The 27,655-nt window shown below is 44.3% G+C and overlaps 3 protein-coding genes across 3 annotated transcripts; 2 read left to right on the forward strand and 1 right to left on the reverse strand.

The window, feature by feature from the left end:
- Window positions 1-1,663: 1,663 nt before the first annotated feature.
- LOC128719562 (uncharacterized) lies at window positions 1,664-8,425 on the forward strand. Its single transcript, XM_053813191.1, has 3 exons — window positions 1,664-5,770; window positions 5,864-6,066; window positions 6,538-8,425. The coding sequence occupies exons 1-3, from the start codon at window positions 1,664-1,666 to the stop codon at window positions 8,423-8,425; spliced, it is 6,198 nt and encodes a 2,065-aa protein (XP_053669166.1).
- A 5,904-nt stretch (window positions 8,426-14,329) lies between these two features.
- On the reverse strand, window positions 14,330-16,299 carry LOC128718837 (lymphokine-activated killer T-cell-originated protein kinase-like). Its single transcript, XM_053812456.1, has 3 exons — window positions 16,016-16,299; window positions 15,355-15,923; window positions 14,330-15,237 (listed from the first exon to the last, which is right to left on the reverse strand). Exons 1-3 carry the CDS (start codon window positions 16,297-16,299, stop codon window positions 14,330-14,332), a joined length of 1,761 nt encoding a protein of 586 aa, XP_053668431.1.
- Window positions 16,300-18,554: 2,255 nt separating this feature from the next.
- LOC128718914 (uncharacterized) lies at window positions 18,555-23,072 on the forward strand. Its single transcript, XM_053812534.1, has 8 exons — window positions 18,555-18,594; window positions 18,671-18,765; window positions 19,701-20,964; window positions 21,293-21,371; window positions 21,405-22,029; window positions 22,089-22,285; window positions 22,837-22,941; window positions 23,012-23,072. Exons 1-8 carry the CDS (start codon window positions 18,555-18,557, stop codon window positions 23,070-23,072), a joined length of 2,466 nt encoding a protein of 821 aa, XP_053668509.1.
- Window positions 23,073-27,655: the final 4,583 nt, after the last annotated feature.

Below are 27,655 nucleotides of genomic sequence, written 5' to 3' on the forward strand. Positions count from 1 at the left end.
TACGAGCGCAAGGGAGTGCGTATGTGGGATGGTATGGCGTAATGTGTATGACAGAGAAGAAAATGAAGAATATTTGTGTGAGTGCGATAAAAGTGTGGTGTCTACGAACGTGAGAAAGGGAGAAAGAGACTAAGAGCAGGTGTGTGTGAGATTGTTAAAAAAGTCAATACATACGGCCATGATAGTTATCTTTTTTTTTTTGGTCGACTCGGTCGGAGGCCATATCGTTGGTGTAACTCTACATATTTTGCTATTTTCGCTAGTAAAGTATGTGATTGCTTCGGTAGAGTAAGAACCTTTAGAAATGTACTCTCGAAAGAATACTTGTTCCTCAGTGTAAAAGGTTTTTCCTGTATTTGCACCGTCAAAAGATGGCTGCCTTGTGAACCTTTTGTCCCAATAACAAAACTTCCTTTCCATGTATGAAATCAGCTCGTGAATGATTGGTTGCGGTTGGTGACTGAGTTTTAAATGAAAAAAGAAACTCCGAAAAGCAGAACAGCAATCAATTCCGTACAACGCAACCACCGGTATCAACCACCCATTCCCTCCCTAGTAGGCAACTGTCAAACACTTGCCCAAATCCCTTTCTTTCCCAGCAGTGGCCAATAGGGCGAAGCATCCACGCAAACGCATCTTCGCGTTAATCGAAAGAATGCTCAAACGAGAGTTCAAGTCCCGACTGTGAATCTATGTGTGCGTTGCTACATGGTCACGGGTAAGTTGTACATCGAAGAAAAATTAAATCAGCCGCGCGAGACACACAACACGAAAAAAAACGTCACACAAATCGTTCCATTTTCAAACCCCCAAAGGTGGTGTCTCTCTATACATTGTTCTTGCACACAGTGAGTGTAAAAAATATGTGAACCTGCTCGGTTGGGTGCCGAAGTTGTATGTGTGCAGGCACACCGCTCAAATTCTATTGATGAATATTGATCCACAACGGGACCGTTACTGTTTCCCTGGAACCAGCAACTGAGTCCAGAGAGTAAAGGAGATTGAGATGCGTTTATATGTATGATTTTAGATAAACGGTACAGGGTCCGTATATTGTTAACTATTAAGCTGCTAACGAAATAGCAAAAACACAGTACATTGCAAGTATTTATTTCTAAAGTCCCTAAACAAATTCCACCAAAAACTACATATGGTCAGTGTAAAGCGATTAGACATGGTTTGTGAACCATCATTATAAACTGTTAACGATCAACCGACGAAGCTAACAACAGTAAGAGATTTAAGTAGAGAAACTTCGCGAAGAAAACGCTCAAAGAAAATATCCCCAGGACTTTTTATAAAAATATAAATTGTTCATACTATCAAGATAGTACACACCTTCGGCAACTTCTCATACAAGTTTTTTCTAATTTTCGATTATTTTTTTATATCAAGGTCAAGAATACATTATGTATTGATTAGTGAACATTATTGAGAGTGTACAACAAGATAGAATACGCTCTACGAAATAGATTTCCAAACATAAAGCGAATCTCGAAAGTATTCATGGTATTCATGGTCAAAGTTGTAAGTAGAAATTAAAAGTTAATATCTAGTTGTTTGTTTTTAAATCGTTTTAGCTGCATAACCGCACCCGGCGACGAAACAATTGAGCTGTGAGCAGCATTGAAACGGGAAAGAAGACCAAATTCGGCCTGCCAACATGGCTATCGAATGTCCCGTCTGCACGCTGTTCCTACGGTCCGGCATGACGCTGGCCGAGCATTTAGACACCCATCCGAAGGAGAACGTGATAAAGGCGTTGGTTAACAGAGTAAAGCACGATGCTCTGGGCTACTATCCCGGTGCGTTGGAAGAGCTGGGCCGGGAGGAAATCATGCCAGTCGATGGCAACACGTCCAGCATTGGTACTGCCGCCACTGCTAGCAATGCGCTCACCATCCGGACGAACGAACGGACAACCTCACTAGGCATTTACGAGACGCAACCGATGTACATGGACAATGCGATACTGGCTGCGACCAGTAACGCTGTACAAGCCACAGTCAGCCAACCGTCACAGTTTACGGTGGTAAAAGCGATCGATGCGCACGGTATTCCCAGCTTTCAGCTAAACAATGTAACGCTTATTAAGCGGGAAATGGTACAGCCGGTCGCGGCGGTGTCAGGATTGTCGACGATAACCACAGTAGCAGCAACAGCAGCAACACAACCGGCTACTATCGGAACAGTGCAAGCCGATCTGTCCGGCGTCGGTCCGATGGGTGAAGATTATCTAGAGTCGGGTGGAAACGGAACGGGTGAGGCAGGTTCTTCATCTCGTGTGGTAGGACAAACCGTTGCCTCTACCACCGTATATCCCCGATACACAAATGAGCTGTATTCCGGGCCACCGCCACCGTATAGTCGAGCCATATCGTCAACAGTAGCTACCAATACACACATCACACCAATGCAACAGCAAACGGTGCAATTGAATCTACCCAAAAGCAATGTTAACGGTGTTATTGGGCAGCAAATTCAACTCCTGCCCAAGTTGCACACAGAAACATCGAATTCCGCGTTCAAACAGTATCCTTCCGGGCAGGCAGCATCCGAACGAGGCCTAGATGAGTCGGCTGTGACGGCAAACTCACCACCCGCATCATCAGTACCGAAACCCTCCTACAGTGCGACCGCAACAACAATCGCTACGAGAGTAGTCGCGACGACAGCTGTCACCACTACCAGCAGCGCTAGTTCCTTGAATACTTCCCCCGAACAGCCATCGCCAACGAGCGCATCACAAGCTACGACGACGTCGGCTACAACGCCCTCACCCAAATCCACTGTGCCGAACCCATCGAAGGCAAACGTAGTAAAAGTGATAAGCAATGTAAAGGTGCAGAGTAAACTGAAGGATATTCAGGAAATTATACTGCAGTTGAATGCCGGACAAATGTCGATCGTCGGTGATAAGACGACGCTAATACCACCCACAACCGAACGCCGTGCTTCAGCATTTGCCTCGAGCGCTTCCGGCCGATCGTTGCTGGCGATATCGCCAGCCAAGGCGGAATGTTCCTCCGGCGAGCAACAGCAGATTCGTATGTCCGGCAGCAGCATGATGGAGGTGTCCGAGGAGCAGGATGAGGGTGTTGTAGAACACATGGCAGCCGATTACGATCACGAAGAGGAATACAGTGACGCTTGGCAGGATGACGATAATTATGTGGACGATGAAATTCGGGAGCAATGGGAAGACGATACGGGAGCGAAGCGTTTTTCTACCAGTGACGAACAAGGTGAACTGCTTCCGGCACAGTCCGTTACAGAGGAAAAACCAGCATCCGTTTCAATTGCTTCCAGCAGCGTTTGTACGAACAGTACGGGTAGCAGTAACGCAATGGTAACAAGTGTTATAAGGAAGACGCCACAACCACTGCCGTGTGCACTATCGCCCATACATCAGGAAGCAAAGTCGCAAATAAAACGGCTCGTATTCAGGGTGGCAGGTAATTCTACACCGACCACCGTTACGATTTCGCCAGCCGGACCGTCAGCTTCGCCGAAAATCGTACGCGCCTGGCAGGGTATTAAGGTGGAATGCTCACCGGACGGTTCGAGCATAACCAGTAACACTACCACCACCTCTGTAACGATACCGGCCGAAGAAGACATGGGCAAACCAATGTCTTGCGCATCGTCTGCCTTAGCTGGGCGTGATTATGCCGCTAAGCAGAAGCAACGCTTTCGGCCACCAAAAAAGTTAGCAATTAAGCCAAAGCGTACACATACGGAGGGTGGATTCAAATTCCCGACCCAACGTTCGGTTGACGGTGATGTGCAGCGTGACGATGATGAGATGACGGGGACGCATTCGGACACGTGGACCGGTACACCCTCGACGACGATAGCGTTGGCAACCGCGCTTACCACACTGGCGGAAGTCGTGTGCACGAATGCGACCCAACAGCCGACCACGGAATCGTTTTCTTCCACGTCGTTCAATGGCATTACTGCCGTAATACAAAAGACTGACACTAGCAGCGGAATTACCAACAGTAGCCAACCGTACCAGTGCGTGGAACGCAATACGATAGATAATCCTCAAGCATCAAGCACACCGAAAGGTTATGTGTGTGTGGAAAATGTGTTACGCACCCAGCAACTGCTGATGACTCCTATCAAGCAAGAGCATGCACGCATGGCAGATAATCCCCATTCGGCATCTGACGTTTCGTCCAAACCGTCGAGCAAGCCGAACCAAATGTTTGATGTCCGTGCGCCGTACACATACGTAACACCGGGCACCGGTGGTGCTGCCCCACCGGGTGGCCACAAACCATCCCAACCGAAGGACGAGATCGACGTCGGTGCGTACAACATTTCCTACGTCAGCGAAACGGGGGAAACGATCTACCATCCGCTGCCAAAGAAAGGGAACAGAACGATCGGTACGCCCAGGAGCGAGAGCGAGTGTGCAATCGTGAGGCCGAATGGGGAAACTATGGGCACGGAGTACACCGATAGTCGTGTGATGGAAAGGGATGAGCTTATAGTGGAGGATGTGAAAGAGAGTGCAACATTACAGGGAGACGAAGAGGACGATGACGATGAAGATGAGGATGTAAAGGAATTAGATGATGATGAGATGATCGAGGCGGATGAAGACGAGAGAGAACCAACCGACGAAATAGAACAGGAAGCGGATGTGGTGTACGAGGAGCGATTAGACAGCGATGAAGATGAGTACGATGATGTGTTCGAAGTGGAACCAATAGCTCACCAACAGAACCCTTCCACGTCACCACTGTCGCCTGAACAGCAACCTTCCAAACGTCAACGGTTGCTAATGTTGCTAACTAAGGTGAACAACAATACACCACCCGATACAGCTGAGCAGAATACAGACCCAACGAACGCAACTGAAACAGTGGAAACAGAACCCGATGTGGATACGAAGGAACGCATGCAGCATGTTAGCGAAAGTGAATGCATTTCCGGGGAGCAAGGTTTATCGTACAGTAAATCGGATAAATCGATCAATTTGTCCGACGGTCACGTAATGAAACGGTTCCATTCGGGGATACTGGCGACGGTTGATGAAAAAGATCTTCTCGAGGCGGGACCGTCATCGCGTACCATTGTTCAGGTTGGGGTGCCACGGCCTAAGATACGTGTCACGAACGCTGACGGATTCCATGCTTCTAGCCGTGCGGGCGCTAGAAAGGCTGAAAAGGACGAACGAAGAAAATCTGGATCCGCAAAACGAAGGTGCGGTAAGGATTTCCTCGAGGCGGGCCCTTCATCTTCGTCGTCCTCATCATCCCATCGCTTTGCATCTGGTTCCGTGTACGAGGAGGAGGGTGACTGTTTGGGGCACAATAGTTTTAACAATCCCATCACTGCCACTACCATCGCCGACGAACAGATATCTCCGGAATCGGGTGACTGCGGGTTAAAAAAGGCCAAAACGGAACCGTACGTTGAAGATGAGCAGGATACTACCACCTCATCGTTCCTTGATCTGAGCACGATACCGAAAAACAGTCTCGACGGTATGACGAACGATACGGCAAGCATCACCAGCCATAGCAGCAGCCACAGCAGTGCTGGTCTTGGCAAGGACAGTGGTGAAGGGAGCGCACTAAGCGGTGGAACACGATCCCTGCTACCGTCCGGCTCATCAATTGCGTCCACCAGTATGGAGCGGGCACCGTCGACCGAAAGCCTCAACATACGCACCGACGAGAAGATGCCGGCGAAGGGTGAAATATCTGAACAGGAAAGCAACGGCGATATGGACGTAACTTCCTGGAACCATCGGGTAACGTATACCTGCCGCTTGGCTAGTCGTTTCTGTTCCAATACGATGTTTTAACAAATTTGGTACTCAATCCCCACTCATTTCTTTCGGCAGATGTACGCAGTCGGTGAGAATGTGCCTATATATCCGAGCTCATACGATTTATCGACGGCACAAGAGTGTTGGAATCTGAGCAGCCGAAATCAGGGCATGTTTCCCGTAACGGATCACTTCTACCACCAGCAGCAACACAGTGGTGGTAACAATACACATACCACCACAGTCAGCAACCAATACATGACTTCGCGCGTTGCATTGTATGTATATTATGTTTTTTTTCAATAAGTTATTACATTAATATTTTGTTATTTGTTTGGCCCGACGGTGTATTTGGTAGCCGGTTCCAAACGTTAGGACAGCCACGAAATCCCATCATAGCTTCGGATAAATAATGTCAAAGCGAGTCAGAAATAGCAGGCATTAACCCGCTTGAGGTTTTGATGCCATCAAAGCCACTTTTATTTTACAAAACAGTTCAATTTTGACTTCTAGTATCAACCGTTTATTTGGTTCATAGAGTTTTGTTTTCCTAAAAGTTTCTATTACAAAAAGACACGCTATACAATTTCTATTGAATGCAAGTAATTCATAACAAATTCATATAGTTGTACAATTGTTGGTAGAAACATTAGTTAAAAGAATAGTTATCCGGTTGTCTTAAATGTGGTATTATTATTATTTATATTACTTTATCATTGTTTTCTTCCCTCTTCAATGCACACATGCAGCCAATTTTCGTCCACATCACACCAGCATCTGCAGCAGCATGGACCGGCGGAACTGCCGTTCGGTGGTGGTATTATGGCGGGGAAAGTGGAGCCGCAACAGGACGACGATAACGATAGTGACGATGTGGATGAGCAAGCGGAGGGACACCGATTGAAAAATGCGATACCGAAAATGCCGTTCGCTGACATGATGGTAGCTCGGATGCATGAGCCACCGGGTGCGTACGATGAGGTGGTCACACACCATCACCAGCAACAACAACAATCGTGCGAAGCGAAGTACGACGATGCGGTCGGTACGACATCGTACTTCGGCGTGGCTGCTGCCACCTGTTCCATGTCGGCGGAAATGGAACCGGTGTTGGCGAACCATCCAAAACCGTCCGGTAGCGGTGTACCACGCACCTTCCGCTGCACGCTCTGCCCGAAAGTGTTCGACACGATCAAGCAACGGAGGCTGCATCAGCAACGCGAACATCCGAACGAGCTGTTGTCGCTGGCGTCCCACACCCAGCAAGAGAACGGCGATGAACGGAGCGGTGAAGGACGGCCGCATCATCAACAGCAGGTGTACAAGAAGCAACCGATACCGGTTGTAATGAATTACGACTGGATGAAGCAGGAGATTCAGCGTAAAAGTGAAGCTACACTGAAGAGTAGTCGCATGCTGATGTCGGGTGGTTGCAGCACCAGCACTACCGCCATACCCGGCACGAGTGGTGAGGATATGCAGCAACAGCTATTAGTGGCCCAGCTGCAGGCCGACGGGACGGTGGCGGACGGATCGATGGGCCTGGTGCAAACCGCGTGTTCCGTCACGGCCCGGAACCGTTCGTACGTGTGCAGCACATGCCACCAGAAGTTCGATCGGTTTAATCTATTCAACGAACATCTGCTCGAGCATCCGGTGGAATGTTTTGCGTGCGGGCGACACTTTAAGCAGTGGCGTAACTTTTCGCTCCACATCAAGCGCCATCTAGGCATCAAGGAGCACCAGTGTCGGAGCTGTGGCAAGCAGTTCGTCGTCAAGCAGAAGCTGATCGAGCATATGCGGGTCCATACCGGGCACGCACCGATCAAGTGCAAGTTGTGCAATCGTACGTTTAAGCGGTTCTCCAACCTGGCCCAGCACCGGAAACGCTACCACCTGAACCGAACGGTAACGAAGGAGGACTATGTGTGTCAGCTGTGCGGGGAGGTGTTTCACACGCAGGCCAAGATGGAGTGGCACAAGGAGACACACGAGAAGAAGCCCAAATCCTGCCCGTACTGTCGCGAAAAGTTCATACACCGCAACAGTCTGACGCGTCACATACGGCTATCGCACACGGACAAGTATGCGAAGCTGGAGAACAAAACCGAACCGTGCAGCATCTGCCAGCAGCCGTACACGAAGACGAGTATGCGCCGGCACATGGAAACGCACACGAAGGAGCGGATGGCGTATGCGTGCGGCATCTGCAACAAGCGCTTCACCACGAACTGGAACCTGAAGCAGCACAAATGGACGCACGCGAACCCGACGATGAAACCGTTCCAGTGCACGCACTGTCCGAGCGCGTTCGTGCGCGAGTCCGACTTTGTGACGCATGTGAACGCACACCGTTCGATACGGCCGTACACGTGCAACCATTGCGGGAGTCAATTCATACGAAAGTACAACTGGATAAGGCATACGCGCGAGCACGAGAGCGACAAGGGCCACCGGTGCGATGTGTGCGGCCGTCAGTTCCATCGGAAGTACTACCTGACGGAGCACAAGCGCATCCACACCGGTGAGCGACCGTTTGCGTGCAACATCTGTGGCAAAACGTCCGCCACCAAAACGAACCATAACAAGCACGTGCGGATACATCATGCGCGCGATCCGCTCACGGCGGAAGGATAAGGTGTGTTTGCTTGGTATTTGTTTGTTTTAAGCGTGTAAAATCGTGATTAGGGTTTAAGATTTATGTACAACCCGTCGGCGTGTGGGTTAAGTTTATATATTTATACATACATATATACATATATTTTACCCCAAAACGACCAGACATAAAACTTACACAGCTTTTCGAACATGTGTCACCTTTTAGTCTACTTAGATTTTACATAACGTTTTTGCGTTTCCTTAACGGTAATAGAATAAATTTCCTGAAACGAAGCACCAGATTAACACGTTAACATGACTGTCGCGCCTATTCTTGGATGCACGTGGTAGGATAGCATTCAAATCTGGAACTTGTGGCTATCTAAAAATGATGAGCCATGGCAGTCAATGTGTTAATTGCGTTGTCATTGTAAAATAATTGCGTTTCTGTTTGCTTTACTTTCCTTCTCAATCGAAGACAGCCGAGTTGATCGCGTGAGATACTGAGCCACTTTTGTCTGCCAATTTTTACTGGAATTGTTTTACCACGTAGCCGGATGTGCCGGGGGATTGATCCGGATGGGATTTTGGACCGGTCCTGTCGTGAGAAGACCGGGGCCATTCTTGGGTGGTTCTTTTATTGTTTTCCATCCAAAGAGACCTTAAAAAATCGTTAACGTGTGTGCAACAACACATCACCATTAGAGCGTAAGGATAAAAAATACATGTGACACAGGCAGAGCCGTTTGAAGCCCTATCACATGGGGGTCGTTTAATTTATTCTGCTCGCAGACGAATGGTTACAGTCACAGTCTTTTTCGCGAGTTTTGCGACACACTAAAGTTCGAATAATTTTGTAGATGGTTTCGAACGTTTTCAGAAATTTCTCTGCATTATGCGCGTATCCCGGGGAAATGACTGTACAGGCAAAACAGGGAAAAGAAAGTTAAGTTTATTGCGTCGCGTTTCTTGATGTTTGCGTTCTGCTCTTAGTGTAATAGCTTAGGCAAATCCGTTCATATCGTATTGCGATTGCGGATAGAAATGTTTCGAATCGGTTAATTATATTTTCCATTCTGCATTGCTTTGTTGCATTTGCAATGTGGATGTAACATCGATTCAACGTGCATTTTTTGGGGTCTTCTAATGCTAATATTACAGCCTAACCGTATGCGGTGCACCTTCTGTATGTAACGCAAAATTTGGAAGAGAATTTATCTTGATGTATGTTTTTCTGCCGCAAGCAATAGGCGTCCTGCTAGGTTGGTGCCTTGGATTAGCCAAGCGAGTGCCTAGCTGCACATTAGACGAAAATTATCCCGGTGGCTAATCTTCTCCACCCGACTAATCGCTTCCCACGCGGCGACTTTTACTTTAGAACATTGATTGCCGTTCTAGGTTACTTTAATGATTTTTTTCTTTTTGCATTTTTAAAATCTAACCACTTTGCATAAATGTCACTTCGTTAAGAGAGAAAAACGAATTACATTGAAATGGTCGTTATAAAACACATAAAATGTAACAAAAATTTAAACATAAAACAAAAAAAAAGGAGGATAACACATAAACGATACAGTATGCCATATCATTGCTAAAAAAACAAACACACACATACACAGGTGAATTAATTTACTCCTCAAAACTATTCTTAAGTAACAAAAAAGCTAGATGAATATTTGAAGAACTTTGCGACACCGTGCGCATCTAGACTAATCGAAATAAACCTACACCACGCTAGATTGTAACCCACTCCAGTAATGTTTGTGAAAGAGTTAGTCGTAAGAAATATGTGTAACCTTAATTGGCCACCGATCGAAACAAGATCACTCGACGCGATGCTCACCGCATGAGAGAGGGAGAGAGATATATATAGAGAGAAAGTGAAAGTTTCAGCAAACATCCAAGTAAGTGTGGCAAATAAGATAGATCGAATATTGTATGATAGGAATGAATTAAATGATAGATATGCAAACGGACAGTGAATCGCGGTTTCCGTTCCTGCTGACAGGTTAATCAAATAAATAGGAAAAAAACAATTATCCTTATTCAAACCACAGATAGTCGCGCCTGACCAGGATTTTGAACGCAGCAAATAGCAGCAGATAACTGTGTGATAAATAGTTTGATGTGTGTGTGTGACCTGTTTGCTGAGAATATGTCTTTTGTTTTGTTTTTTTATGAAAGTTGAAAAGGTCCACTTTTGCACAAAAGGAAGCAAAGAAGGACCAGCACTACTAAGCCTAGTGCACAGATAATTGTGAAATATCTATCGATTATTATTATTAATATAAGTCTGCTATTTTTTTGATTAAGCGAAAAACGAGAAACTTTCCACGTTCATTCAATTCGATTCACTGGGTGAGGTGTTAATGCAATTAGCAGATCAATCGTATGTACATAAATGGTTTTGTTCCTTGGCCTGGGTGCGAACTGCTAGTAGATCAGTAAAACAATTATTGGAAAAGAAAAGCAAGCCGTGCGTTTGTGCGTATGCCAATGGAGATCTGTCGGTGTGGTGTGAACATTTTTGGTGGAAAACTCACTTAAAAAGATGGTTTAACGAAAAAAAAGTATGGTAAAGAAATGAAATATCTTTAAAAAACTGCTATCCTTTATTTATCTATCACGTTTTTGCCCATCATTGTTGTCCGTCCTGCTTTTTCCTACTCACAGCATCTTCGCATCAACACCCAGCCCTACTCCCTTGTCCTTGTGATCCGCGGATGTACGTATGCACGCGCATTATCCAAAGAAATACTCCAAACCGGAAACAGTTTGCCACGAGCGACCCAGACAACGAAGCTGCGTGACGGTCAGCGTGTCCACAACAGAAGGCAAATATATAGAAAAGATGTCGTAATGTTGACACCGGCTTGCCTGCGATGTTACGTGAAATTTTATTGGTTCGTCCAGGACGCTGCATTGGTCGCTAAATGTTTGAACTAGCGCCAAGCGTATGATAAGCGAAGCCAATATCCTCTGGTCGGCACTGCAGCGACCACGCATTTCGATGTCTTCGCCGTTCTTTGCCTGCCGTACGTGTATAAACGCCGCCGCTCCGTCGGTTCCACGCTTTCGTCCATGGTTTCGATGCGGTTGTAATCAATATCGTTTCCGCGATAGATGTTGCGCCACAACAATAAAGTCGCACGATTGACCGCTTGCATCTTCTCCATGTGCAATTCCTGTATTTTTTGCGATCGTTCATTACTTTCTGCAGCACTATCGTCTCGTGCAAACTTGTGCGGTAGTTCTGGGCAGCATCACCGCGATTCTCCACGTTCCTAACTGTTTTTGACTATTTTTTCGTTCAGCTGGGCCAACACTTGCTCGTAAGCATTATCCCGACAGGCGCTGTAAACCCTTTCTTCCGTTTCTCGAAAATAACGCTCCAGTTGGTCGAGTTGCACCTTTTGAAATTTACGATTCGTTTCCATCTCTGTTACAATCGCTTGTGCTAGGTGAATTTTATCATTCCCATCTTTTACCTCCTTTTTTAAATCGTCATCCAGATTTCGCATGTTGCTCCAATAGATTGACTCAACGGTGCGATCGGGAAACAGGACTGTTGTTTGTTTTTAATCCTAGAAAATAATAGAAAGTTTAATGCTAACTAGCACAAACCGTACGTGGTACATGAAATACTTACTGCGTATGTATTCGATCTTTTTTTGCCAACATTGGTGAATATTCGCCCTCTACTGATGACAATTGTTTGGGCTTAATTTCGATCGGCTTAATATCGCTCTCCAGGTTGGCAATGTCTTTACGCAACCTTTCTAGTTTGCGGTCTCCAACGTCCAACTGCAGCTGTTTAGTCACCTCTTTTGGATGACGGTGATCTTTCCGCAATCATTTTCTCCCACGATCAGCATGCGGCGATTGAAATTGTAGTTTCTGAAATTGGGTAGACGGTAATATTCGTACAAACTTTTGAACATTTTCACGCTCAACACCAAAACTGCGTATTCCTCGTATTTCCAATTTATCAATCGTAGTCATGGCAACCGATCATACCGGTTAACACTGCTGATTCACAAGCACTACTGCTGCCTAGAATAGCACTTCTCACGAATTGTTTTGCAAAATGAGCTCCTAGATTGTGCGTGCTGTGACAGTTAGTTTAAAAAAAATATCGCCTGAATGTTTATAACCCAAATGACACATTAGAAATTGCAAGTTTGGCAGCACTGTCACGTATCCGATCCGTGCCACGCAAAAATAGAAAACATCGATGAGCAATAATTCTACAATAAAGAAGAAGAGTGGAAAGGTAATGTGTATACAGTAAAGAAGAAGAGTTAAAAGGCGATGCATATTCAATAAAGAAGAAGAGTTGACGATGTATATGGGATGAATGTGTGCGTGTGTGAGTTTGTATGTTCTGTGCGTCTTTTTGCATAGTAAAGACGCTGCTTGGATTGCTCATTGCTTTGCAGGAATTTTAAGATTATTTCCCGTTTCCCTGCGGGTTGTATAACCATGAACAAGGGCGGATAAAAAAAAAAGTTTTCCGAGGGGGGGGTCTTGGTCTTGATCAAATTTTTAAAAAATACTGACTTAGGAGGATATTTTGATAGCTGTGCACCGGGGTGCGAGAGGTGGCATTCCAATTTCTCCAGAGGACCCTTGTGTTACACTTTGGGGCCCCCACTAGCATACGAATAAGGTTAGACCGGCGCTAGTCCGGCCCATTTCTGGCAAAATTTATACACTTTTCCTACTAAGCAGCTTTTACCGCCCCCTACACGGCGAGGCCCTAGGCGCTAGATCCGGCCGCCTACTCTGCCCACCTTTAGACCGCAATTATTATTAACTATTTCGGCATTTCCTTTGCTTACTACTGAGAATTACGGCTCTTCGCCTAGTTGTATTTTCCTTTGTTTTGTTTCCCAGTGCTTCGCCAGTAGGATATTTTAGCAATAACAATAATCGTTCCACCATTCGAAGGGTTTGATTCATATTGGATGGTTGTAGCGTTATAAAGACTTTCACAGTTTGATTCATATGCCATACTTTGCGGCATTAAAACCGATTGACGTCGATCGTCAATCGAAGCAGTCGTTATCACACAATTTCCCGTACATAAATCACACACATCTTCGTTTAGTACCTGCGTTCCATCAAACGATTCAGTTTCAACGAAAACATCCAGCATCGACGTAAATCGAGTGTTGCTTCTTTCAAGATGTATCATTGATTTTATTCATCTGTAGCTCAATTTAACCTGTGAAATAGATGAACAACAATGGACTTATTTACATCAGAACCGCCCAGAAAAGCTAACACCTTGTAGCAGACACAAGAAAACCATAAACAAACATCACTTCGTACGACTCCCAACTGCGGGAGAGCCAAAATATGTATATTTAATCATTTGTATTGTTTTTATGTGCTTTTTTAAAGTATAGTAGGCAGTTCATCTGCAATGGCTTGCACGGAATTTTATTTACAAATTTAAGAATTATCTTGTTCGGCGGCAACGACCTGAAAGATCTAGCGTCTCATTCAACAAGCTACCGCGTCTCACAGAGATCAATCAGTGAAATATAGGGTATCGCGAAAAATATCGCGCCTGATCAGATAATCGCAAAACGTATCCTTACTCTGTGCAATCATCAAATACAAGTCAATTAAACATTGTTCGTAACACGTAAATAAGAGCGGAATTCATTCGGAAATCGCGCCGAAACAATGCATATGCGTAAAAATGATTATGTACATCATGAGACGTTGATCCGTGTGAAAAGAACAATCTAATCTATATAAATAACTAAGTTTCATTGAAATATTCGATGAAAACGACAACGCATACTTTAAGCAATTTATCGTTTCAAAATTTAGAAATAAAAAAAAATAATACCCTGGTTACAGATGGTTTAAAGTAACCTGAAGATATTACTTAGTTAAAAGTAAAAAAAAAAGTCATGAATGCACTCCACTCTACGGCTGTGTTTCCTTGTTGTCCTGATAGGCTTGTAGTATTTGCGCGGCGGATGGACGCAAGGCATGGTTTTTGGTCGTGCAAGCGAAAAACATTTCCAGCAGCTTGTCGTACTCCTTGCCGAGAGCTGGTTCGCTCGGCAGTGGTGGACGTGTACCGAGGCACCCATAATTGAGAAAGTTACCGTCCATGTCCGAGCCCTCCTCGTCTTCCGGGGTTCCAAAATCATCCCCATCGTACATTTCTCCGGAATAGCACACTGAATTTTCCTCCGTGTCCGTGTCGAATTCATCCGAGCTATTTACCTCGTACGATTTGATTGGAGTAAAGTTTTCCTCATCGGAACTGTCAAACACCGTGACCACCTCCGGCGATACTAACACCAATTCTGGTTCGGACTTTTCTTTCGGTATTGTAGCAGCACTGCCTTCGGTGGTGTCGTTTGATGGGGGCGATGGATCGGTTGAGCTATCCACCTTCGGCGCTGTATCATCCGTTTCGTTGATCGTTGGTGTTGGCACAGCTTCGGATGTTTTTTGCTGTTCGTCTGCGGTCTTTTCAATTCCGACTGCATCCTCCTTCGTATCGTTTACGACAGCGTCGTTTGCTTTACCGACACTATCATTTTCCTTGATGACAGCCGATGGTTTCTCAATCGCGTCATTTTCTTTTCCAGCTAAATTTGTCTCATTGTCGATCGGTTTGTTCTCTTTGCCTTCGATATCGGTCACCAAACGATCGTGTGCCTGCAAAACTGACTCATCTTTAGCCGTTTCATCTTCCTCCACCAGATCAATGACTTCATCGTATTTCATTCGTTTCATTTCAGGTAACATGATTGGTGACTTTCGTTTGCGGGCGTATACTACTCGTTTTCGCATGATAGCTGATAACGGAATACCTGTAACTAAAAGAAAGCAAAATCAGAAAACATAAGTCCACAGTTGTAAAATGAGAGAGAAAGAAGAGAGAGAGAGGGAAATAAAGTAGATTGTTTTCCACTCATTAAATCTCCTTTGCTTACCTTCCTCGTCATTACTGGCGTCCAAATTGTGGACTTTGTTGCGCATCTGTTTTAATTCCTTGGGAGCTGCAATAACCAAGTCCCGTATGCCGGGAAATGTATGCGGCGGCAGGCAAGCAATCATCTCGAAGATGACTAATCCAAATGAAAACATGTCCGACTTGGACGTTATGTTACCAGAGTTTTCGAGCACCTCCGGTGCCGACCATAAGCCAATCGCGACGCGACCCGTGACATTCTCCATCGTTCCGTTTGCAGTAAGCGTTTTGGACCATGGGCCAAAACCGCACAATTTAATATTTTCGAAATCGTTGTCCACCAGAATGTTAAACGATTTCACATCGCCGTGCATGATGTGTTGCTTCGTGTGTAGGTAATCCAGTGCATCGAGAATTGCCAGCACAACTTTGTACGCGTTGGCAGCTTTCAATGGTCCTTGCTGACACACGTATAGTGCGCATAATAGATTGGCTAGCGTGTTCGAGCAATATTCCATTGCTAGCTGCCGTTTACATGCTACCAAACCTTCGCAAGCCAGTGCTCCAGCGATGTGAGGATTGTTAAACTTTCTGCAACACAGTACGAAGAAAAATGAAAATGATGCCAATAAGAAGAGAGAAATGCGTGCATTTTAGAACAGTGTTAAGTTCCCGTCACTTACAGCACGACCTCTGCTTCCTGGACAAGGTATTCCGAATAAAAAGATGATACCAAGTTTTCCATTCGTCCATTCAAGCTTTTAATAAGCCATGGTACACGCTCTGCTGGCGACACCATCCCTGTCGAGCGTCGAATCCGGTGTAGCACAACGTCCGATATGCAACCCATCGCAGATAAAAACGGTGAATTCGGGATCTCATGCTTGGTGATCGGTGCATTGCAGTGTGTTGGATTGCGAATGATGGTACTGTCATCCTGTGTTTCGTTTTCACTTCCTACTTCCATCTTTTGGCTTCCCGGTAAAGGTGCGCTAGTGGCGAAAAGAGGTACTGAAATGTGAAGCCGTCTTGAACCACACAGGCATAATCTCATTGCCATACGTATACGCTCATACGATGGTTAACAAACTGTTGAAATACTTACCGCAAGACAATATACACAAAGTTTAAGCAAAGCCCTAGCACAGTGAAGCTAGCACGACCCTTCGCAGTTGATGGAAATAACCTCACTTAACAGCCGCGAAACTAATGGTAATCCAGTAAAATGTCCAATGCGCGTATACACACATACACACACTCGAAACAACTCAAGGCGGACTGTGTCTCGCCGCTAGCCACAAATGGAATGTATTACCGACAGTAACTCGATGTTAACATGCACCAATGAACAGATTTTCACGTTTTTACACTCGAAATATGATGATTGAATACGCCACAGTACAGGAAGTAAGCAGTGCGCTTGCCTAGCTTAACACTGGAATACGCGACCGCTACTCCACGAAGTTCCGATGAAAATGGAACGCTTTTGGCGCCGGTTTTGTGATGGACATTTATTTGACAGTGGGCTTAGGCTGTGGTTTGGTTCGAGCGCGTTCATACCTACTGATAGCGTTCTACATTAAGTTATTTCAAATAAGCTTATGAAACATTTCATATCGTATGTACGATATTTGTCGGGTAAAATTAGGTAAAAATGTTGTTTTGTACTATTTATTTGAGAAATGCCTTTGAGTTTGAGTACGTGTTTAAGTTAATTTAGCTCATTTTTATAATGAAATTAAATTTAGCCTGACAATAAAGTTTTATACCATTGTGCGACGCTGTCTGTTTTCGGTAAAAAAAAAACATCGCATGGATTCATGGAACGGAAATGACATATTTCTTCAGTTGCAAAAAATTATGTTTGAAATTTAATGGAATGGAAATTGAATTTAAGTCCATCCTACTTATTTCCGAAGAATAAATAACATTTTCTGGAAACATCAAGGCCTGTTGGTTGAAATCATTCCGCAAGCTGTAATTTTATTTGCCTCTCCGTTTGACAACACTTTGACGTATTGGATTTAATTTTGTCAAATAATGGAAACATTGAAGGCAACAATTCTACATTTTGTGGAAACGCTACTACGAGTGATGTGTGCGGGAGTGTGTGTGTGTGAGATTTTGTGATGGGCTGTGCGTTTTTTACGTTTTTTTCTCTGTGCTGTAGAGTAAAATAGAAAATTGTGTTTAAATCATAGTAAGTTTCATTTTCTATGAAACGAAACCCCGTGGATGATTGCCCTTTTTTTGTTTTATATTTTGATAAAGCAAACCTTATTCGTTAGCCTCCTATTTCCCATACGCAGCTGCTGCTGCAGATGAAAATAAAGGTTAAGCACCGAATGCCAATGCTATCCAAATCCGGCATACATTTCGCTGAAAAAGGAAATAGAATAAGTGAAAATTTGTCAAAGCAATAACTGTTCTTGTTCGACAAAGCACCCAGGAAGTTCTAGGACAAAATGGAAGGGCAAAGATTGAAAGACGCACACCCACAACTCACCGCTGTCATATAAAGGCGTGTGCGTAGGGTTGTTTTTTTATTAGTTAATGCATATTCCCATTTTGAAAAAATAATGCCTTCGGTATTGGGGTGAATGCATTTTTGCATCAGGGGTGAATCGTTCCTGCACGTGCGTGCCCTTTGGCTTAGACACTCCTCTGCTTGGACCGGTGTTGCCTGCTTTACACATTAATGCGTTGTGTTACTTGTTTAGGATTATTACATTTTATTTCTTAATCCATTTCCACCACTTTCCATTACGTTGCTTTCTAATTACGTTCCATATCGTTCTTTTTTTCATGTGTAGCAAAATAAGTTCAGTAAAAATAACAAAAACTGCTCCACCGATAATAATCGATTCTAGCAGGCAGTGCGTGTATGTGTGTTAATGTTAGTGTGCGTATGTAGATTATGTGCCACACAACGCAACGTAATTCCTGCGGGTTCCATTACACCGATTAACTACGATCATCCAACCGTTTGGTGTTACAAACAGCTTACCACCAACTTCACCCGCCTATCAGTCTCGCACGTCTTCGATCAAACTCTTTCTTCAAATCAAACGTATCTAATTCCAACGACAACATCCGGCATCGTAGAAGTGTAAAGAACACAGATTGAATGGTCGTGTATCGTATCATCCATAGGCGCTAAACAACCGCGAAGAAGATCCGGCCCACCGATCCATAATCTAGCAAGGCCGGACCTGTGGCACGATGTGGAAGTGTCACAAATGCGGCAAACCCGTCTTTTTCGGTAAGAAACAGCCGTAGTAGTTGCTTAATTGTGCAAGTATTAAATGAGGTTACACTTTCAACTTTTATATTTCCAGCGGAACGCAAACAATCACTCGGTTACGATTGGCATCCGGAATGTTTGCGGTGTGAGGAGTGTGGCAAGCGGCTTAACCCTGGACAGCATGCTGAAGTGAGTACTGCGTATACCAGGGATAGCTAGAAACCATAGAAAAGTAAAGATAATCCATTGCAAGGGAACTCGTGAGGCATTTCAATGAATGTCTAGTATGCCATCTTTGAAGGGTTTGTAGGGTTTGAAACCGTTTAAAAAAAAACTCTTTCCAACGTTTCTGCTATCAGGAAATGTTAGAAACTTTGTTGAACCAGCTCTCCGAGCGTTGATCCTACTCGTCTGGTTGTAAACCCTACATGTTTACCATGCTCCAAAGTATTCGAGATTGGCTTGTAGAGATAAAACCTCATAAAACACACATTTTAAAATTGTGTATTCAACCTTCGCCATCATGATGTCATAACACATGAAGCCTTTCAGCTTACATCTGCGTAAGTGAACGAGTGGACTGAAGTGATAAGCAAATACACGAGAAAACAATGTTATGTTTTCAACCAATTTTAGCACTTGGTGTGTGTTGTCACCGTACGCTGGATATTAAAATGTTTAATTGCTTGAATAATGTTCTACTTCATTTTTTTACCATAAAAGTTTAACTGTAGGACGAAGAAATTTGGTAGATAGGAATAACTCAGACAAATAACTGAAATAATGAATAAAGACAGGAATTAAATCAAAATCAGAACAAAGGGTTACGACATCGAACACTGCGGAAGGGAGTGTAGAAATGGATAGGGGAAAGGAGAATTGGAGCATCATATTGGCAACCTAATACATCTTAGTTTTTAAGTTTAAGTCCAAAATTCCTCAAGTCTAGCAGAGGATCTCTGTACCCTGTCAATATGATCCACTAAAATTAAGGAAGCTTGAGCTCCAGAAGTCTCAGGAGGAATATTTTATTATTTTGTTATACTAACATAGAGTATAATTTCAAGTCTTCTTCATTTCGCGATAATTCATGTCCTATCTTGATATGTTTTCTTCATTTGTAGCATAAAGGTGTACCATACTGTCACGTGCCATGCTATGGAGCTCTGTTTGGGCCGCAGCTCTTTGGGCATGGTACGCGAGTGGAGTCGCACAAGAGCTTCGGTCAGCCGGATCAAAAGAAGCAGGCCATTCAGCGTTCACCTGCGGGTCCAACCGTTCCACGGGGCCACCTGGAATCGAAGCTGAAATCGTACAACCAATTCCACAACAACAAGAGCATGGAGATACGGAGCCGCGAGGTAAACGGGCGGTTGGTGCTGGAGGGTGCGTTGCGTATTTACTGGGGCGTGCAGGGTATGATCCATTTGAAGGAGGACGACGACCAGCGGACGGTGGTGACGGTGCGGAAGCGTAACTCGTACCGGCAAAGTAACCCGGTATCGTTGGCCCATGGTGCCGGTATGACGAGCGACGACGGTGAGGACGGAGATGAGAAGGAAAACATACCGATCCGTACGGGGCAACAGCAGGGACGTTGCGCGGTGGGTGTAATGGGCACAAGCACGTCAAGTTTAACGGAACCGGCCGATAGCAACAACGACACGACAACCATCTCGGAAAGCATCTCGTACGATACGCTAAGCCTGTCGTCGGAGTTGAACTCTAACTTTGACTCCAAGCCGGCCTCATCGAGCGAGTCGTCTAAGGAGGTATCGCCGAGCCATGCCGGCAGCAAGTACGTCACGCTGCCACCGAAGCTCGACGTGAAGCAGCTGGACTGGGACGAGATCGACGAGTTGCTGCAGGTGGAACGGAAGCTGGACGAGAGTGAAAAGCTGTACCGTACGATGCCGTCCCCGTTGGCATCTGGGACCGGGGGTTCCGGTTCCGGTGGTGATCGTAGCCTGGCAAGCGAGAGCATCACCGATACGGATTATAAGACGCTCACACCCAACACGGCGACCGGGGGTTCCGGTTCGGGCGATTCCGGTGACAGTGACCGTACCACGACCGGTGGTCCGGATACGACCACAAGCGTTACCAGCACCAGCGTGACGACCAACGGTGACGATGACTTTCGAACGCCGGAAGCAACGCTACGGTCGCACGATTTTGAAGCCTTCAAGATGCAGATTAGTCGCGAGTTTATCAATAGCACCGCTGAGATGGGCAACACGGACGGTACGCTAAAGCAAAACCAACCGATCGATCCAGCACGAATCAATGATTCGTTGAAGCTGTACAATGATGGCGTTATGAACCGGAGCCTTTCGGACGAGCAGTGCCGGAATGCAATGTTTTCGCTCCCAGCTGGCAATATCACGGGTAGGTGATTTTAATCACGTATATATTTAATGCGCAACATTGCTTCAATGATTCTTTCCAATTGATTTCTTATTAATTTTTTTTATGCTTTTTTGAATTATTTAATGTACTTTAGTTATGGCTCAATTAAATATTCCACGAGTTGGTTTGTTGTCAAGTAAAGGAGAGCTAATAGAGATAATTGATGTTTTCAATTTAAAATTCAAATTCAAATTTTAATCAATTCCGACATAATAGTTCTAAAATAGCTCATCATAATACAATTAGCTTACAAGCTTTAAACAAAAGCAATTTAAACAAAATAATTTGTGATCTTTCTTCCGGCTAGGTTCATTTCACGTTGAGTCCGGTGGTAACGAAGAGGATGAAATGACCCTGCGTCATCCGGCTAATGGCATATATGCATCGTCTAACCATCCCCGTCCATCTTCCACCGATAGTCCGAAGAAACGGATACATCTTCAGCGGCCACACCCGACCACCGACGCACCGTCCTCGGAAGCGACAACGAACGGTGGTGGCGTCACCTCACCCGGCACGGACACGGACAGTTGGACGGCCGATCGGGGTCTGCTGCGCTCGAAGTCCCAGGGTAACCATTACTCGGGCAACAGCATAATGGATAGTGATGGCGACGACGAAACCGTCGGGACCGGTTCGGAAACGCTCAAACCATCCGACAAACCGCCCGCATCGATTCATATCCGCATGGATTGTTACGATGAGCTGGAGAGCCCTTCGTCTGCACGGGGCATCACCTCGTCGGAGGACGGTGATATAACGGCGGTAACAACGACCACCATAACGACAACGACCCAGCCGTCGGAGTACAGTACCAGCATCAGCGGCCATCCCGTAACGGTCGATGGAGTCGTACTGCGGAAGCCACCGAAAACTGGTTCCACCGCGATCAAGCGCCGGTCGGGTAATAGACGGTCACGCACTAAGCTGAAGCGTCGCTGCTCGATCAACGGTCACTTTTACAATCGCGAAACGTCTTTCTTCACACCACCGTACGGTTCGCAGATGAACGTCTGGGTGACGTCACTCGTCAACACGCAGGAGGTTAGTTTGTATGTTCTTTTCTTGTATCAAATATTAACAACTACACATTCCCATTGCAGGTGATCAATCTACTGTTAGAAAAGTATAAGGTCGAATCGAAGGCGGAAAACTTTGCGCTGTTTATCGTGCGCGATAATGGCGAGCAAAAGAAGCTTAAAGATGATGATTATCCGCTCGTAACGCGCGTGATACTTGGCCCACACGAGGACATTGCCAAGCTATTTCTTATGGACGGTCAGCAAACGCAGGAAATCAGGTAAGCATGATTTATTCCATTTGCCGGGTGGTTTGAAGCGAACCGGCGTTATGTGTGATAGGGTATGAATGTTGAGGAAGTTATTAATTTTACTGCCAAATAGACACAAACTATGCTTTCTGTGACGCTTTGGGAAGCGAATCTGACCACTTCACGAATACCACAACGAGAACGGACGAATTTAAGTGATATTGAAAATATCAAAAATTACATTACCGACGAGGAATTAAACAAAACGTTTTTTATTAAATTTTGGTGTCAAGCTAGCAGTTTGCTATTTTTATCAGACTTCGGGTGGAGAAGCTGAGTATAACGCCCTCCGTATCCAATGTTTTGGTTGCGAGCACGTGCAAATGTTACGTATTTGTTTATAAATTATTTATCACTTTTGTAACATTATATACCAAGCCATATGGAACTGTTATTATAAATAATTGATTGAAAATAAATATTATTTAATTGTTGCATTGTAATTGATGAATGATAAAAGAGTTTTAAAAGTTTTAACCAATATCGAATTTTAACTTATCTTTCATTGCTTGTGAGTGTAGCAGCGAAGTTGCACAGTTTCTGAACCTTTCCATTCCGGAGTGTCGCGCTATCTTGGAACGGTTTCACGAGGAGGAACAACGTGAACTGCATCGGATACGGTTTAAGTAAGCCTTCCCGTACTATTTTTCCGTTGCGTCGATACTTACTATTATTATTGTTATCTTTATATTTTAGATTTGCTGAGTTGCGGAAACGTATCATACAGCGCATGGAGTCGCTTAAAGTCAGGCTGTAGAGGAGAAAGTTGGAAAAAATAAGAAACACACCCTATTGAACGGTGGAAACAGTGATCCTATATATATCTAATAAGTGTAAAGGATTGTCAAACTGTTTCCTATACGAAAGTCAAGCCGTTCAGGTAATTCCGACGACAGCAAAAAAAGCAATCAAATCGAATAGTAATCCATACTTGTTGATGTTTATTGTTAAGAAAGGGCACACCCGAAGAGGCCTTCAAAAAAAAGGAAGGAAGTAGCATCAGTGTGCTGCAAATGTTTAATCTCTAATCGCTCTTAAAAGCAAAAGTAACCAGCTTATTATATAGTTTGTTTTTCTTTGTGTTTGTTTTTTTTGTCCAATTTATTTTGAGATATTGTTGCGTTTAAAAATTGCATTATACAAAAAATACACTCACACACATGCGGCAGAACTTTTACCGAATGGTGTAGTCATTTTTTACGATAGGAAAAACAATACTAGTACTCGAATTCGTAGCTAAAAAGGTATCGGGGTAGTGGAGTGCAAGGAGGTTAGAATATCATACTGCCAAACATTGAGGTATTTTATAATAAGCGGTATGAACGTACGTAGCATATGATTAAAGTTTGCGTGATCACGCCAAATGTCACCGATTTGTCTCAAGCAAACGGGTAGAAAGCAATTGACAAACGTAGAAGATTAACAGACGAAGGCAAAAGGTTAATTTAAAAAAAAAACAATCAAGGAATAATTAAAATGGAAAGACGTAGTAAGTTTGCAGATATAAAAAAATCACACACACACACAAACTCAAACACTATTGTGTATGGTAGCAATAATCGGGAAGGAGCGGAAGAAAACAATAATAACTCTACACAATTCAACCTCAACATATTTTATCTCATTCAAAACAGCTTTAACCGCCTTTGAACAAAGTGCTCCAAGTGACTGAGAAACCGAGAGCTGATATGTAGACGTGTATCGTCGAACGTAAACAATTTAGCGTAGCGTAGAACCAGAAAAGATAACGAAACGTAACAAAAGGGAGCTTTTGTAAAGTGACGTTCTATTTGTAATCACCCGACTGATTGGTCCAGGTGCTTCCTCTAGCTCATTAGCGCATCCCAGCTCAATGTGTCCCGATTTGCCACACTCCCCCGTGCACGTGGTACAAACGACCATATTCGTGCATTGGAAAAGAAAAAAAAACTCAATACGGGCGTATATTCTAAGTTTGGTTTGTTTTGTTTTTAAAATGCTTTCGTACGGACTTCAACACACACTAAAATAGTAATCGCTCAGAAGCCTAAAATAATACAGTGCAGTGTCAAACAGTGCTTGCAGTTTAAATGTGGTTAAAATACACAAGTAGAATAGAAAAGAATAACAATATTTGCAATGTAGTAATTTTATTCCAGTGGCTCATATTTCCGGGAGCTTAGTTGAGGGGAGCAATCAAATGAATGGGAGCTCATTCGAGTCGAAGCATACTTTCGAACATTACACACGTGAGATGGGGAATGTTGCGTTAGAAGTAATATTTGACACCAAACGGTCGCGTATAAAGAGGCTTTGGGTGAGTTTCGTTCCAACCTCCTCCCGACTGACTGCTTTGGTGTAACAAATCAAACCGTAAGAAAAGAAACAGCAGGCGTCTAAGAAAACGAGTAAAACACGAAACAAAAAAACATATTCTCAGGCAGACCCAGGTGGGGTGAAGCTGTGCAGCGGCAGTTTTGTAAAGTTTGTAAAGGAAAACATAGCACAGGTGGTGAGAAGAAACTGACCAACGCAAGCGAACACAATTTAGGCGGCTTCCTGGTGGATTCGTATTCCGATGGAAGGATAGCATTATCGAACATATGGGTAATCTCTTTCACTGGTACCGATTTGTGATGTGGGTTAATGTGTAATCGAGCAGAAACCGTACGCGAATAATATAATGCAATGAACAAACAATCTCTAAATTGTATTTTGTACGTAGTTTTTGGTTTTCTTTGCTAGCATACATATTGTTAATACGTAGTGACAGTAGCTAGGTGACGATTTGATTGTATTGTTTGTACAGCAACTGCTGGTCTGCATATCTTTCTATAATAATTAAATAATTTTACAACAAGTACCGGCTGTTGTGGTAACAGTAAGTCATACAATACCGAAATTAAGTGTATAACGTTTAGCTTAACACTATTTTTACTTAACACCATGCTACACGACAAGCAACAATTAATGTGGGGTAAAAAAAGAGAGAAGATCTTCTTTATAGCAATTCGGTGAACATCTCGAAATCTTCCAGTCAACAGTTGAAGAAAGGCAAAACAATTTTAAAAATTGTTAATATTTTGCTAAAATCTACCAACATGCAAACAATGTGTTTCTAAATGAGCATATTAGTTAGTGAGCTCTGTGAATGTTATTCAGTTCACCGTAGCTCGGTTCGTTTGCCGGTGGTTTGCAGTAACGTGTGCATATGAAAGACGCGACCTCGTCAAGGACGTTTCGAAGACAGCGAGAGAATAAGAGAAAGAGGAGAAAAAGATTGTTTAAATGGAAACCAAACAGAACCGAGCAGATGGCGCTAATGAGCGTTAGAATTTTATTTTCCATCACACGTATCCCCTCCCCGAAGGCCCCTTAGATAAAGATCTTGCTTGTCTGACCCACTGATCTGCTCGATAACTTCGGATGGAAAACGATTAGCGGCTACCGATTAAAGGTGCGCCTCATTGTAACGCGAATGTGTATCATAATGCAAGCTGCTATTTTTGGTTGCAAAACAAAACAAAAACAAAAGTCTGCTTGCTGGAAAGAAATTTTGCCCAATGAAGTTTCGCCCGCAACGGACGAGGTGTGCTGCCTTGCAAAAAACCAATTCCGAAACCGTTGGCGCCGGTCTGTTGCCCGTCGTTTGTCACACGGCTGACACATATTTACATAAATATTCGCATTCGCACAAGGCGTACCATTTGCAGTTGATTGGTCCAAGCACGACCCGCACCACCCTTACGCGGTTGGCAGTGTAACCGGTTTACCGACCGGGTGGGAGTGAAACGAAGCGAAGGAGCGACTTTGTGCTCAACCCCTTGTACGTTTCTTCCACAATGCCTGCTTCTTTTACTTCCACCGTGCGGTTTGGATGGTACCCAGTTTGGTAGATTTGTTTTCGGTGTGCAAGGACGCTTGGGAATTGCTCCCAGCGCGCGATTGGTTTTTGTTTTGGTTATGGATGTGTCGAACGCGTTCGTGTGTGTGTGCCCAAGAAGGGTTAAGAAAATAATATTAAATCCCCTCCACGCCCTCACCACCACCCAAACAACTCCAATTTGCCCTTTACTGGTTGCCCGCGAAACGTCAATATAAAGGGAAGACTTATGTTGTCAGCTGGAGTGCGTGATGGGTGTGACTTCGTCGGTCTGTTGCAGACCTTAATCCGCACGAGGCGATTACCTAGTGGCATGTACACGAGGTGAGCTAATTAGTTGAAAACCGTTACCGGATTAGTGTCGTATGGGCTCTCGATGAAGTTTATTTTTCGATACCTTTAACCTTGTTATATTTCGACACTCGAACAACGTAACATTTAGTTCCCAACATATTGGCAGGGGTAGATCTTTCCTTTCAAAACTATTAGTGAAGGTCCCTGCAGAATTTGCACACTATTAGGACTTACAAGTCAACGTTAACATTAACTCTTCTTAAGGATTATTTCCAACTTTAGGTTCGATACTTCGAAGATCATGGAACATTGAATCTCATCAGGTCTCTCTTAGTGAGGAATTGGTTATAAGGCACTCTTATCTCACACTGCAACAGCGATCTTGAATTACTGAAGCATTTCTTGTATTTCTTTCAATTCAGACCAATCACACCGTTTACATCCGTGATGGAGACTAATGGCATAGCTAACCTCAGTTCGCTGTACTTTTGACTCGGCAGAGGTACCATTGAGAACTACTTTGGAGATATGGTTAGCTTCACGAAGGTCCTTTGTAATGTGAAGTTGAAGAGCAGAAAGAGGAGTTACTCTTGGAGTTACGGACATTGAGAGTATCCCATCCACCATCAGCTGCACTGTGATGTTGGATTAAACCTAGTTACCATGTGGTTGTGTGAACATAGCTCTAGAACTTATTTGTGCAACAATAACCAATTTCCTGGAGGTGTGATTTTGTACTCGTCTACTTCGAAGTGGCTAAACTTGGGGTATTCTGGAATTCGCAAGAGTTTGATAATTTCCCAGGATTTTTTTCAGAACAAAACCGTCTCCGGGTTTATCCACGCAAGCAGTAATCTCTACTTTCTCGAGGATTTTTGATAGGTAACCCAAGAATGTTAATTCTGTCTTCCAGTTGCATAGTTCACATCGCATGGCAAGGTGAACTGTAACTGATCCTCAAAATGCGTATGATCCCATCCGTAATAAATGGGAAATGTCACCGTAACGATTACCCACTCATCGGTCGGTAACATATCTGCTTCTCGCTGGAGAAAGAATACAGCAGAACTACATATACTTACCCACACACATTACGGCTCATTGCGCATTGCTGTCACGTAACTGCTGCTGGGCCGCCCGCCAAAAAGGGCTCAAAGGGTGATGTGACGAAAACAGACACCGTC

The sequence above is a fragment of the Anopheles marshallii genome, chromosome X (assembly GCF_943734725.1).
Source record: "Anopheles marshallii chromosome X, idAnoMarsDA_429_01, whole genome shotgun sequence".
Lineage (NCBI taxonomy): Eukaryota > Metazoa > Arthropoda > Insecta > Diptera > Culicidae > Anopheles > Anopheles marshallii.

What these genes read in the sequence shown, in the direction of transcription:
- LOC128718914 (XM_053812534.1), top strand. Translation starts at nt 18,555, where the DNA reads ATGTGGAAGTGTCACAAATGCGGCAAACCCGTCTTTTTCG. An exon ending in CGGCAAACCCGTCTTTTTCG is followed by an intron (nt 18,595 to 18,670) that starts GTAAGAAACAGC and finishes TTATATTTCCAG; the next exon opens with CGGAACGCAAACAATCACTC. An exon ending in CTGCATCGGATACGGTTTAA is followed by an intron (nt 22,942 to 23,011) that starts GTAAGCCTTCCC and finishes TTTATATTTTAG; the next exon opens with ATTTGCTGAGTTGCGGAAAC.
- LOC128718837 (XM_053812456.1), bottom strand. Translation starts at nt 16,299, where the DNA reads ATGGAAGTAGGAAGTGAAAACGAAACACAGGATGACAGTACCATCATT. An exon ending in CAGGAAGCAGAGGTCGTGCT is followed by an intron (nt 15,924 to 16,015) that starts GTAAGTGACGGG and finishes ACTGTGTTGCAG; the next exon opens with AAAGTTTAACAATCCTCACA. An exon ending in CGCCAGTAATGACGAGGAAG is followed by an intron (nt 15,238 to 15,354) that starts GTAAGCAAAGGA and finishes GCTTTCTTTTAG; the next exon opens with TTACAGGTATTCCGTTATCA.
- LOC128719562 (XM_053813191.1), top strand. Translation starts at nt 1,664, where the DNA reads ATGGCTATCGAATGTCCCGTCTGCACGCTGTTCCTACGGTCCGGCATG. An exon ending in TAACTTCCTGGAACCATCGG is followed by an intron (nt 5,771 to 5,863) that starts GTAACGTATACC and finishes TTCTTTCGGCAG; the next exon opens with ATGTACGCAGTCGGTGAGAA. An exon ending in ATGACTTCGCGCGTTGCATT is followed by an intron (nt 6,067 to 6,537) that starts GTATGTATATTA and finishes GCACACATGCAG; the next exon opens with CCAATTTTCGTCCACATCAC.